The sequence below is a fragment of the Pristiophorus japonicus genome, chromosome 27 (genome assembly GCF_044704955.1).
Source record: "Pristiophorus japonicus isolate sPriJap1 chromosome 27, sPriJap1.hap1, whole genome shotgun sequence".
Taxonomy (NCBI): domain Eukaryota; kingdom Metazoa; phylum Chordata; class Chondrichthyes; family Pristiophoridae; genus Pristiophorus; species Pristiophorus japonicus.
The window spans coordinates 8,258,039-8,271,436 of record NC_092003.1 but is presented as its reverse complement, the minus strand read 5'-3'; the positions used below and the strand labels follow the sequence as shown (position 1 = coordinate 8,271,436).

The 13,398-nt window shown below is 57.1% G+C and overlaps 1 protein-coding gene across 1 annotated transcript in view; it reads left to right on the top strand.

Moving 5' to 3' along the window:
- The window catches only part of LOC139239341 (protein sel-1 homolog 1-like), a 36,039-nt gene extending 25,156 nt beyond the window's left edge, over positions 1–10,883 (top strand). The window contains exon 9 of the mRNA XM_070868016.1: positions 10,737–10,883. Coding sequence (XP_070724117.1) covers positions 10,737–10,883 — 147 coding nt within the window. The remainder of the gene's footprint in view (positions 1–10,736) is intronic.
- Positions 10,884–13,398: the final 2,515 nt, after the last annotated feature.

Genomic DNA, 13,398 nt, shown 5'->3' with positions numbered 1-13,398 from the left:
GAGGGAGGGGGGGAGAGAGGGTGAGGGAGAGAGGGGGGGGGGGGGAGAGAGGGTGAGGAGGGGGGAGAGAGAGAGGGAGGGGAGAGAGAGGGAGGGGGGGAGAGAGGGTGAGGGAGAGAGGGGGAGAGGGAGGGGGGGAGAGAGAGAGAGGGAGGGGGGAGAGAGGGAGGGGGGAGAGAGGGAGGGAGGGGGGAGTGGGAGGGGGGAGAGAGAGAGAGGGAGGGGGGGAGAGTGGGAGGGAGGGGGGAGGGAGTGAGGGAGGGGGGAGAGAGGGAGGGAGGGGGAGAGAGGGCGGGAGGGGTTGGAGAGAGGGAGGGAGGAGGGAGGGGAGGCAGAGGGAGGGAGGGGGGAGAGAGGGAGGGAGGGGGGAGAGAGAGGGAGGAGGAGAGAGAGGGAGGGAGGGGGTAGAGAGAGGGAGGGAGCGGGAGAGAGAGTGAGGGAGCGGGGAGAGAGAAGGAGGGAGGAGAGGGAGGGAGGGAGGGGGGAGAGAGAGAGGGAGGAGAGAGAGGGAGGGAGGGGAGAGAGGGAGGGAGGGAGGGGGAGAGAGGGGGAGGGGGAGAGAGAGTGAGGGAGGGGGAGAGAGAGGGGGGTTTTGGGGAGGAGAGGGAGAGGGGGAGGGGGGAGAGAGAGAGGGGTGTGGGGTGGAGAGAGAGAGGGGAGTGGGAGGTAGAGAGAGAGAGAGGGGGTGTGTGGTAGAGAGAGGGGAGAGAGAGGGGGTGGCAGGTTGGAGAGAGAGGGGGTGGGGGGGTGGAGAGAGAGGGGTGTGGGGGTGGAGAGAGGGGGTGGGCGGTGGAAAGAGTGGGGTGGGGGGGTGGAGAGAGGGGGGGTGGGGGGGAGTGGAAAGAGGGTGGGTGGAGAGAGGGGGTGGGGGGGTGGGGAAAGAGAGGGGGATGGGGGGGTGGAAAGAGATGGGGGTAGGGGGTGGGGGGGTGGAGAGAGAGGGGGTGGGGGGAGAGAGAGAGGGGGTGGAGAGAGAGGGGGTGGGGGGAGAGAGAGGGGGGTGGGGGGAGAGAGAGGGGGTGGGTGGATAGAGAGGTGGATGGGAGTGAGAGGAGGGAGGGAGGGGAGAGAGGGAGGGAGGGGGGGAGAGAGAGGGAAGGAGGGGGGGGAGAGTGAGGGAGGGAGGGAGGGGGGGAGAGAGAGGGAGGGGAGGGGGGAGAGAGAGGGAGGGAGGGGGGGAGAGGGAGGGAGAGGGAGGGAGGGGGGGAGAGGGAGGGAGGGAGGGGGGGAGAGAGAGGGAGGGAGGGGGGGAGAGAGAGGGAGGGAGGGAGGGAGAGAGGGGGTAGAGGGAGGGAGTGGGGAGAGAGAGGGAGGGAGAGGGGGGGGAGAGAGAGGGAGGGAGGAGGCGAGAGAGAGGGAGGGAGGAGCGGAGAGAGAGGGAGGGAGGGGGGAGAGAGAGGGAGGGAGGGGTGAGAGAGAGGGAGGGAGGGGGAGAGGGAGGGGGGAGGAGAGGGAGGGAGGGGGGGAGAGAGAGGGAGGGAGTGGGGGAGAGAGAGGGAGGGAGTGGGGAGAGAGAGGGAGGGAGTGGGGGAGAGAGAGGGAGGGAGGGGGGAGAGAGAGGGAGGGAGGGGGGAGAGGGAGGGAGGGAGGAGAGAGGGGGAGAGAGAGAGGGGAGTGGGGGGTGGGGGGGAGAGCGAGAGGGGAGTGGGGGGTAGAGAGAGAGGCGGTGGGGGGGAGAGAGAGAGGGGGAGAGAGAGGGGAGTGGGGGGTGGGGGGTAGAGAGAGAGGCGGTGGGGGGTAGAGAGAGAGGTTGGTGGGGGGGTGGAAAGAGGGGGTTGGGGGGGTGGAGAGAGAGGTTGGTGGGGGGGTGGAAAGAGGGGGTTGGGGGGGTGGAGAGAGAGTGGTTGGGGGGAGAGAGGGGGGGGTGGGGGAAGAGAGGGGGGGTGGGGTGCGGAGAGAGAGGGGGGGAGAGAGAGGGGAGAGAGATGGGGGGACAGGGAGAGAGAGTGGGGAGAGAGGGGGGGGAACGGGGAGAGAGAGAGGGGGGAGAGAGGGGGGGGAACGGGGAGAGAGAGAGGGGGCGAGAGGGAGAGTGGGAAGAGAGAGAGAGAAGGGGAGAGAGGGAAGGGAGACGGGCGGCGGGGAGAGAGAGGGGCGAGGGGGGAAGAGAGAGGGGGGAGGGAGAGAGAGAAGGGAGGAAGAGAGAGGGGGAGAGTGAGACGGGGGAGGTGGAGAGAGTGAAAGGGGGAGAGTGACATGGGGGGGAGAGAGAGAGAGAGACTGGGGAAACAGAGAGAAGGAGAAGGGAGAGAGAGAGGGGGGAGGAGAGAGAAGGGGAGAGAGGGTGGGGGAAGCAGAGAGAGGGGGAGGGAGAGGGGGGGAAGGGAGAGAGAGGGAAGGGGGAGAAGGGTGATAAGAGAGAGAGGGAGAGAGCGAGGTGGAGAGAGAGAGACTGTGGAAAGGGAGGGGAGAGAGAGAGGGGAGGGGGAGAGGGAAGGGGGCGAGAGGGGGGAGAGAGAGAGACTGGGGAAAGAGAGGGGAGAGAGAGAGGGGAGGGGGAGAGGGATGGGGGCGAGAGGGGGGAGAGAGAGAGACTGGGGAAAGAGAGGGGAGAGAGAGAGGGGAGGGGGAGAGGGAAGGGGGCGAGAGGGGGGAGAGAGAGAGACTGGGGAAAGAGAGGGGAGAGAGAGAGGGGAGGGGGAGAGGGATGGGGGCGAGAGGGGGGAGAGAGAGAGACTGGGGAAAGAGAGGGGAGAGAGAGAGAGAAATGGGGAGAGAGAGAGGGAGGGAGAGAGAGAGGTGTTGTGTCCTTAGATGCTCTAACAATGACTCCACGAGGCAATGTGTTGTACTTGAACTGTAGTGACGTTAGTTAACTCCAGACTGAGGCTCAGAATTGGTGGCCTGCCTTTTATACTTGGCCAGGCACACCTGTACAGGTAACCTACGAGTCTCCCACTGCAGTGCCCTCTGGTGGCACACCTTGTGATAGACGCCTGTGACCTCCCTGTTCTCTCCTTGCATCCTGGGTCGCTGCTGCTCACTGAGGGGCAATCATCCAGCAGTGCACAGGGGACTGCTGACTCGCTGGCCTGGGCGTTGTTTGGTTTGCGATCCTGGCTGCTCCCGGTTCCCTTTGAAAATAGGTGCAGGAGCAGGCCATTCGGCCCTTCGAGCCTGCACCACCATTCAATATGATCATGGCTGATCATTCCCTCAGTACCCCATTCCTACTTTCTCTCCATACCCCTTGATCCCTTCAGCCGTAAGGGCCACATCTAACTCCCTCTTGAATATATCCAATGAACTGGCATCAACAACTCTCTGTGGTAGAGAATTCCACAGGTTAACAACTCTCTGAGTGAAGAAGTTTCTCCTCATCTCGGTCCTAAATGGCTTACCCCTTATCCTTAGACTGTGTCCCCTGGTTCTGGACTTCCCCAACATCGGGAACATTCTTCCTGCATCTAACCTGTCCAATCCCGTCATAACCTTGTATGTTTCTATGAGAACCCCTCTCATCCTTCTAAACTCCAGTGTATAAAGGCCCAGTCGATCCAGTCTCTCCTCATATGTCAGTCCAGCCATCCCGGGAATCAGTCTGGTGAACCTTCGCTGCACTCCCTCAATAGCAAGAACGTCCTTCCTCAGGTTAGGAGACCAAAACTGTACACAATACTCCAGGTGTGGCCTCACCAAGGCCCTGTACAACTGTAGCAACACCTCCCTGCCCCTGTACCATTTGCCTTCTTCACCGCCTGCTGTACCTGCATGCCAACTTTCAATGACTGATGAACCATGACACCCAGGTCTCATTGCACCTCCCCTTTTCATAATCTGCCGTTTTAGATAATATTCTGTCTACGCGTTTTTTTCCCAAAGTGGATAACCTCATACTTATCCACATTATACTGCATCTGCCATGCATTTGCACACTCACCTAACCTGTCCAAGTCACCCTGCAGCCTCTTAGCATCCTCCTCACAGCTCACACCGCCACCCAGTTTCGTGTCATCTACAAACTTGGAGATATTACACTCAATTCCTTCATCCAAATCATTGATGTATATTGTAAATAGATAGGGTCCCAGCACTGAGCCCTGCAGTACCCCACTAGTCACTGCCTGCCACTCTGAAAAGGATCCGTTTATCCCGACTCTCTGCTTCCTGTCTGCCAACCAGTTCTCTATCCACGTCAGTACATTACCCCCAATACCATGTGCTTTGATTTTGCACACCAATCTCTTGTGTGGGACCTTGTCAAAAGCCTTTTGAAAGTCCAAATACACCACATCCACTGGTTCTCCCTTGTCCACTCTACTAGTTACATCCTCAAAAAATTCCAGAAGATTTGTCAAGCACGATTTCCCTTTCATAAATCCATGCTGACTTGGACCGATCCTGTCACTGCTTTCCAAATGCACTGCTATTACATCTTTAATAATTGATTCCAACATTTTCCCCACTACTGATGTCAGACTAACCGGTCTATAATTACCCGCTTTCTCTCTCCCTCCCTTTTTAAAAATTGGTGTTACATTAGCTACCCTCCAGTCCATAGGAGAGAGGGGTGAGAGAGAGAGAGAGAGGGGGAAGGAGAGAGAGACTGGGGAAAGAGAGAGACTGCGGAAAGAGAGAGACTGGGGAAAGAGAGACTGGGGAAAGAGAGACTGGGGAAAGAGACAAAGGGGGGGAGAGAGAGAGAGAGAGAGGGGGTAGAGAGAGACTGGGGAAAGAGAGAGAGGGGTGCGAGAGAGAGAGGGGGAAGGAGAGAGACTGGGGAAGAGAGAGAGGGGTGAGAGAGAGAGGGGGAAGGAGAGAGAGACTGAGGAAAGATAGAGAGGGGTGAGAGAGGGGGGGGGGAGAGAGACTGGGGAAAGAGAGAAAGGAGGGGATGGAGGGAGAGGGAAGGGGGGAGAGAGAGAGACTGGGGAAAGAGAGAGAGGGGTGAGAGAGAGAGAGAGGGGAAGGAGAGAGAGACTGGGGAAAGAGGGAGAGGGGTGAGAGAGAGAGAGGGGAAGGAGAGAGAGACTGGGGAAAGAGAGAGAGCGGTGAGAGAGAGAGAGGGGAAGGAGAGAGAGACTGGGGAAAGAAAGAAAGGAGGGGATGGGGGGAGAGGGAGGGGGGGAGAGAGAAAGGGAGAGAGAGAGAGAGAGAGAGAGGGGGGAGAGAGAGAGACTGGGGAAAGAGAGAGAGGGGTGAGGAGAGAGAAATGGGGAGAGAGAGAGAAATGGGGAGAGAGAGAGGTGTTGTGTCCTTAGATGCTCTAACAATGACTCCACGAGGCAATGTGTTGTACTTGAACTGTAGTGACGTTAGTTAACTCCAGACTGAGGCTCAGACTTGGTGGCCTGCCTTTTATACTCGGCCAGGCACACCTGTACAGGTAACCTACGAGTCTCCCACTGCAGTGCCCTCTGGTGGCACACCTTGTGATAGACGCCTGTGACCTCCCTGTTCTCTCCTTGCATCCTGGGTCGCTGCTGCTCACTGAGGGGCAATCATCCAGCAGTGCACAGGGGACTGCTGACTCGCTGGCCTGGGCGTTGTTTGGTTTGGGATCCTGGCTGCTCCCGGTTCCCTTTGAAAATAGGTGCAGGAGTAGGCCATTGGGCCCTTCGAGCCTGCACCACCATTCAATATGATCATGGCTGATCATTCCCTCAGTACCCCTTTCCTGCTTTCTCTCCATACCCCTTGATCCCTTCAGCCGTAAGGGCCATATCTAACTCCCTCTTGAATATATCCAATGAACTGGCCTCAACAACTCTCTGCAGTAGAGAATTCCACAGGTTCACCACTCTCTGGGTGAAGAAGTTTCTTCTCATCTCGGTCCTAAATGGCTTACCCCTTATCCTTAGACTGTGTCCCCTGGTTCTGGACTTCCCCAACATTGGGAACATTCTTCCTGCATCTAACCTGTCCAATCCCGTCATAACCTTGTATGTTTCTATGAGAACCCCTCTCATCCTTCTAAACTCCAATGTATAAAGGCCCAGTCGATCCAGTCTTTCTTGATAGGTCAGTCCCGCCATCCCGGGAATCAGTCTGGTGAACCTTCGCTGCTCTCCCTCAATAGCAAGAATGTCCTTCCTCAGATTAGGAGACCAAAACTGTACACAATATTCCAGGTGTGGTCTCACCAAGGCCCTGTACAACTGCAGTAAGACCTCCCTGCTCCTATACTCAAATCCCCTAGCTATGAAGGCCAACATACATGGAAACATAGACACAGAAACACAGAAAATAGGTGCAGGAGTAGGTCCTTCTATCCTGCACCGCCATTCAATAAGTTCATGGCTGAACATGCAACTTCAGTACCCCATTCCTGCTTTCTCGCCATACCCCTTGATCCCCCTAGTAGTAAGGACTTCATCTAACTCCTTTTTGAATATATTTAGTGAATTGGCCTCAACAACTTTCTGTGGTAGAGAATTCCACAGGTTCACCACTCTCTGGGTGAAGAAGTTTCTCCTCATCTCGATCCTAAATGGCTTACCCCTTATCCTTAGACTGTGTGTCCCCTGGTTCTGGACTTCCCCAACATTGGGAACATTCTTCCTGCATCTTACCTGTCTAACCCCGTCAGAATTTTAAACGTTTCTATGAGATCCCCTCTCATTCTTCTGAACTCCAATGAATACAAGCCCAGTTGATCCAGTCTTTCTTGATAGGTCAGTCCAGCCATCCCGGGAATCAGTCTGGTGAACCTTCGCTGCACTCCCTCAATAGCAAGAATGTCCTTCCTCAGGTTAGGAGACCAAAACTGTACACAATACTCCATGTGTGGCCTCACCATGGCCCTGTACAACTGCAGCAACACCTCCCTGCCCCTGTACCATTTGCCTTCTTCACTGCCTGCTGTACCTGCATGCCAACTTTCAATGACTGATGAACCATGACACCCAGGTCTCATTGCACCTCCCCTTTTCATAATCTGCCGCCATTTAGATAATATTCTATCTTCGCGTTTTTGCTCCCAAAGTGGATAACCTCACATTTATCCACATTATACTGCATCTGCCATGCATTTGCCCACTCACCTAACCTGTCCAAGTCACCCTGCAGCCTCTTAGCATCCTCCTCACAGCTCACACCGCCACCCAGTTTCGTGTCATCTACAAACTTGGAGATATTACACTCAATTCCTTCATCCAAATCATTGATGTATATTGTAAAGAGCTGGGGTCCCAGCACTGAGCCCTGCGGCACACCACTAGTCACTGCCTGCCACTCTGAAAAGGATCCGTTTATCCCGACTCTCTGCTTCCTGTCTGCCAACCAATTCTCTATCCACGTCAGTACATTACCCCCAATACCATGTGCTTTGATTTTGCACACCAATCTCTTGTGTGGGACCTTGTCAAAAGCCTTTTGAAAGTCCAAATACACCACATCCACTGGTTCTCCCTTGTCCACTCTACTAGTTACATCCTCAAAAAATTCCAGATGATTTGTCAAGCATGATTTCCCTTTCATAAATCCATGCTGACTTGGACCGATCCTGTCACTGCTTTCCAAATGCGCTGCTATTACATCTTTAATAATTGATTCCAACATTTTCCCCACTACTGATGTCAGACTAACCGGTCTATAATTACCCGCTTTCTCTCTCCCTCCCTTTTTAAAAATTGGTGTTACATTAGCTACCCTCCAGTCCATAGGAGAGAGGGGTGAGAGAGAGAGGGAGGGGGAAGGAGAGAGAGACTGGGGAGAGAGAGAGACTGGGGAGAGAGAGAGACTGGGGAGAGAGAGAGACTGGGGAAAGAGAGACTGGGGAAAGAGAGACTGGGGAAAGAGACAAAGGGGGGGAGAGAGAGATAAAGGGGGGAGAGAGAGAGGGAGAGACTGGGGAGAGAGAGACTGGGGAAAGAGAGACTGGGGAGAGAGAGACTGGGGAAAGAGACAAAGGGGGGGAGAGAGAGAGAGAGAGAGGGGGGAGAGAGAGACTGCGGAAAGAGAGAGAGGGGTGCGAGAGAGAGAGGGGGAAGGAGAGAGAGACTGGGGAAAGAGAGAGAGGGGTGAGAGAGAGAGGGGGAAGGAGAGAGAGACTGAGGAAAGATAGAGAGGGGTGAGAGAGAGGGGGGGAGAGAGACTGGGGAAAGAGAGAAAGGAGGGGATGGGGGGAGAGGGAGGGGTGGAGAGAGAAAGGGGGAGAGAGAGAGACTGGGGAAAGAGAGAGAGGGGTGAGAGAGAGAGAGGGGAAGGAGAGAGAGACTGGGGAAAGAGAGAGAGGGGTGAGAGAGAGAGGGAGAAGGAGAGAGAGACTGGGGAAAGAAAGAAAGGAGGGGATGGGGGGAGAGGGAGGGGGGGAGAGAGAAAGGGAGAGAGAGAGAGAGAGGGGGGGAGAGAGAGAGACTGGGGAAAGAGAGAGAGGGGTGAGAGAGAGAGAAATGGGGAGAGAGAGAGGGAGGGAGAGAGAGAGGTGTTGTGTCCTTAGATGCTCTAACAATGACTCCACGAGGCAATGTGTTGTACTTGAACTGTAGTGACGTTAGTTAACTCCAGACTGAGGCTCAGACTTGGTGGCCTGCCTTTTATACTCGGCCAGGCACACCTGTACAGGTAACCTACGAGTCTCCCACTGCAGTGCCCTCTTCAAGTGCTCCATGGGGTGTCCCGACCTGTAGCCAATATGTCGTCCTAGAAGACCACTGTGCAAGGAACTGACTTTAGCAGGCTCTCCATGTTCCGTTGGAAGATCGCTGCGGGCGACCGAATCCCGAACGGGCACCGGTTGTAGATGAACAGACCTTTGTGCGTGTTGATGCAGGTGAGGCCTTTCGAAGACTCCTCCAGCTCCTGCGTCATGTAGGCCGAGGTCAGGTCCAGCTTGGTGAATGTCTTCCCTCCAGCCAGGGTCGCAAAATAGGTCGTCTGCCTTGGGTAGCGGGTACTGGTCCTGCAGCGAAAAACGGTTAATCGTTATTTTATAGTCACCGCAAATTCTAACCGCGCCGTCCTCCTTAAGTACCGAGACAATTGGACTGGCCCAGACGTTGAACTCCATCAGCGCGATGATGCCTTCACGTTGCAGCTCAATTTCCACTTTTTCACACATCATGTACGGTACCGCTGTGAGGATGCTGTCCTTGGGCTTGAGTTGCTCCTGGATCAGGGTTACGAGCTCCTTGTACAACTTGGTCGTTGTCTTCGCTGGTGCCAGCAAGTCCCTGACGAGGCCATAGACGGTGGGCCCACAACTGGTTGGCAGGATAGCTCTGCGCTTATCAGCCAGTGTGGTCAGGCCGTCTTCTGCCAGGTCATTTGCTGTGAATAAATGTTCCAGCCTCTCCACAAAGTCCTAATCATCACCATGGGCGAACTGCTGCAACGTATCGAGGGTAGCCATTTTCGTGTGAAAGTCCGTAATCTCGTCGCCAATTGTTGTGTCTTTAGATGCTCGAACAATGACTCCACGAGGACCTTAGTCCTTTATTAGTTAACTCCAGAGTGAGGATCACACCTGGTGGCTTGCCTTTTATACTAGGCCACACAGTCGGGGGGGCAGTACTGAGGGAGCGCCGCACTGTCGGAGGTGCAGTACTGAGGGAGTGCCGCACTGTCGGAGGGGCAGTACTGAGGGAGTGCCACACTGTCGGAGGGGCAGTACTGAGGGAGCGCCGCACTGTCGGAGGGGCAGTACTGAGGGAGTGCCACACTGTCGGAGGGCAGTGCTGAGGGAGCGCCGCACTGTCGGAGGGGCAGTACTGAGGGAGCACCACACAGTTGGAGGGGCAGTACTGAGGGAGTGCCGCACTGTCGGAGGGTGGTACTGAGGGAGCACCGCACTGTCGGAGGGACAGTGCTGAGGGAGCGCCGCACTGTCGGAGGGGCAGTACTGAGGGAATGCCGCACTGTCGGAGGAGCCGTCTTTTGGATGAGACGTTAAACCGAGGCCCCGTCTGCCCTCTCGGGTGGATGTAAAAGATCCCGGGGCCACTATTGGAAGAAGAGCAGGGGGAGTTCTCCCCGGTGTCCTGGGGCCAATATTTATCCCTCAACCAACATCACTAAAACTGATGATCTGGTCATTATTGTTATGTTCAGAATAACTCCACAAGACTGTATATCTTAAGCTCAAACTGTTGTGACCTTGGTCTCATTATTGTAACTCCAGAGTGAGAAGGCAGCGTGGTAGTCTACCTTTTATACCTGCTTACCCAGGTGTGCAGGTGACCCTTGGGTCTCCCACAGGTGCGCCCCCTGGTGGCAAGTCTTACACACTGGTAAAGTTCACATCATCATCGTCATCGGCAGTCCCTCGGAATCGAGGAAGACTTGCTTCCACTCCCAAAGGGAGTTCTCTGGTGGCTGAACAGTCCGACACGGGAGCCACAGACCCTGTGACAGGTGGGACAGACAAGCGTCGAGGGAAGGGGTGGGTGGGGCTGGTTTGCCGCGCGCTCCTTCCGCTGCCAGCGCCTGACCTCTTCGCGGTCTTTGCGCTGAGACTCGAGGAGCTCGACGCCCTCCCGGATGCGCTTCCTCCACCTCGGGCGGGTCTTTGACCAGGGTCTCCCAGGTGTCAGCGGCGGTGTCGCACTTTACCAGGGAGGCTTTGAGGGTGGTCCTTGCAACGCTCCCGCTGCCCGCCTTTGGCTCGTTTACCGCGAAGGAGCTCCGCGTAGAGCGCTTGCTTCGGGAGTCTCGTGTCGGGAGCATGCGGACAGTGTGGCCCTGCCCCAGCGGAGCTGAGCGAGTGTGGCCAGTGCTTCCAACGCTGGGGATGTTGGCCTGGACGGGGACGCTGATGTTGGTGCGTCTGTCCTCCCAGGGCATTGAATTCTGCCCAGCTCGATCTCGGCTTTCTCTCACATCGCGCGTGGAACCGCTCGGGCCGTGTGACAAATGGGCCGTGCATCAGGGACCAGGTGGACCTGCACTTTGGCGCCTGTGAAGTTGCCGACGCCTGGCTGGAACAGCGACGGGAATTTGGTTAGCACCGGGCGCACGAGGCGTCATCCACCGAAGACAGAGCTTTGATGTCGTCCCAGTTCCGTCGGATCTTTCCCAGCCAGCTTCTGCGTTGGGCCATCGCCTGGTACAATCCATAGCGGTAAATCACGCGCAGCTCCAACGTACGATACCTTCACTGCCGCACTGCCGATGACTGGTATGAGCTCTTTGGTGTGAGTGCGCAGCTTGGTGCGGATTGGGCCTTTGTGCCTTGTTGCCCCACAGTTTCTCAAAAGCCTTCTGGCTCATAGTTGACTGACTCGCCCCCCCACCCCACCCCCCCGTGTCCAATTCCACGGACACTGGAGTGCCGTTTAATTTGACTTTCAACATTATCGGAGGGCTTTTGGTGGTGAAGGTGTGTCACCCCCATACACTTCCAATTCAGCCTCAGGTTGAGTTGCCTCTCTTACTCATTCAGCGTGATCCGCGCCGGATCTGTCATCTCCTGCCGACTCTGCCACGTGGTGAGTCAAAGGGCGCCTGCACATTCACTGGAGGTGCCCCATTGTTCTGCAGCCTGTACACACGTAGTGCTTGAATCGACACTGATGGGCTCAATGATTACCCCCCCGGAGTACGCCAACACGGAGCCTCATGGACTCACATTCACTAAATTTGACACCAAATGAGACAAAAGCTGGGTCAAAGAGGTCGGTTTTAAGGAGTGTCTTAAAGGAGGAGAGAGAGAGAGAGAGAGAGAGAGCGAGAGGTTGACAAGACTTGCGTTTCTATAGCGCCTTTCACAACCACCGGACGTCCCAAAGCGCTTTACAGCCAATGAAGTACTTTTTGAGTGCGGTCGCTGTTGTAATGTGGGAAACGCGGCAGACAACTTGCGCACAGCAAGCTCCCACACACAGCGATGTGATAATGACCCAGATCGTCTGTTTTAGTGATGTTGGTTGGGGGATAAATATTGGCGCCAGGACACCGGGGAGAACTCCCCCTGCTCTTCTTCCAATAGCGGCCCCAGGATCTTTTACATCCACCTGAGAGGGCAGTCGGGGCCTCGGTTTAATGTCTCATCCGAAAGACGGCACCTCCGACAGTGGGGCACTCCCTCAGTACTGCCTCTCCGACAGTGCGGCGCTCCCTCAGTACTGCCCCTCCGACAGTGCGGCGCTCCCTCAATACCGCCCCTCCAACAGTGCGGCGCTCCCTCAGTACTGCCCCTCCGACAGTGCGGCTCTCCCTCAGCACCGCCCCTCCGACAGTACGGTGCTCCCTCAGTATTGCCCCTCCGACAGTGCGGCTCTCCCTCAGTACTGACCTTCCGACAGTGCAGCGCTCCCTCAGTACTGCCCCTCCGACAGTGCGGCACTCCCTCAGTACTGCACCTCCGACAGTGCGGCGCTCCCTCAGTACTGCCCCTCCGACAGTGCGGCTCTCCCTCAGTACTGACCTTCCGACAGTGCAGCGCTCCCTCAGTACTGCCCCTCCGACAGTGCGGCTCTCCCTCAGTACTGACCTTCCGACAGTGCAGCGCTCCCTCAGTACTGCCCCTCCGACAGTGCAGCGCTCCCTCAGTACTGACCTTCCGACAGTGTGGCGCTCCCTCAGCACCGCCCCTCTGACAGTACGGCGCTCCCTCAGCACCGCCCCTCCGACAGTACGGCGCTCCCTCAGTACCGCCCCTCCGACAGTGCGGCGCTCCCTCAGTACTGCCCCTCCGACAGTGCGGCACTCCCTCAGCACCGCCCCTCCGACAGTGCGGCGCTCCCTCAGTACCGCCCCTCCGACAGTGCGGCGCTCCCTCAGTACTGCCCCTCCGACAGTGCGGCGCTCCCTCAGCACCGCCCCTCCGACAGTGCGGCGCTCCCTCAGTACTGCCCCTCCGACAGTACGGCGCTCCCTCAGTACTGACCCTCTGACAGCGCAGTGCGGCGCTCCCTCAGTACTGCCCCTCCGACAGTACGGCGCTCCCTCAGTACTGACCATCCGACAGCGCAGTGCGGCGCTCCCTCAGTACTGCCCCTCCGACAGTACGGCGCTCCCTCAGTACTGACCCTCCGACAGCGCAGTGCGGCGCTCCCTCAGTACCGCCCCTCCGACAGTGCGGCGCTCCCTCAGTACTGCACTGGGAGTGTCGGCCTAGATTTTGCTGCTGAAGCCCCTGGAGTGGGACTTGAACCCAGAACCTGCCGACTCGGAGACGAGAGACAGGGAGCTGCCCACTGAGGGAGGGAGTTCCAGAGCTTGGGGCCCAGGCAGCTGAAGGCACGGCCACCAATGGTGGAGCGATGGAAATTGGGGGAATGGGCAAGAGACCAGCACCCATAACAGTGGCGGAAGTAGCCATGCATGGTTGTAAGCGCGTTGTGAGGTGTGTCGTATCACTCTGGTTGGCAGAGGACTGGAATCCATCTGCCTTGTTCCACCACCAGATGTCAGACACGCTCCTCGGTCCAGCGTGGCCCAGTTTACGAATGTTGTCGTAAGCTTGTCCCGTGTTGCTTGGTGACTTTACATCCCTTACGCTCTGTAATGTATTTGCTT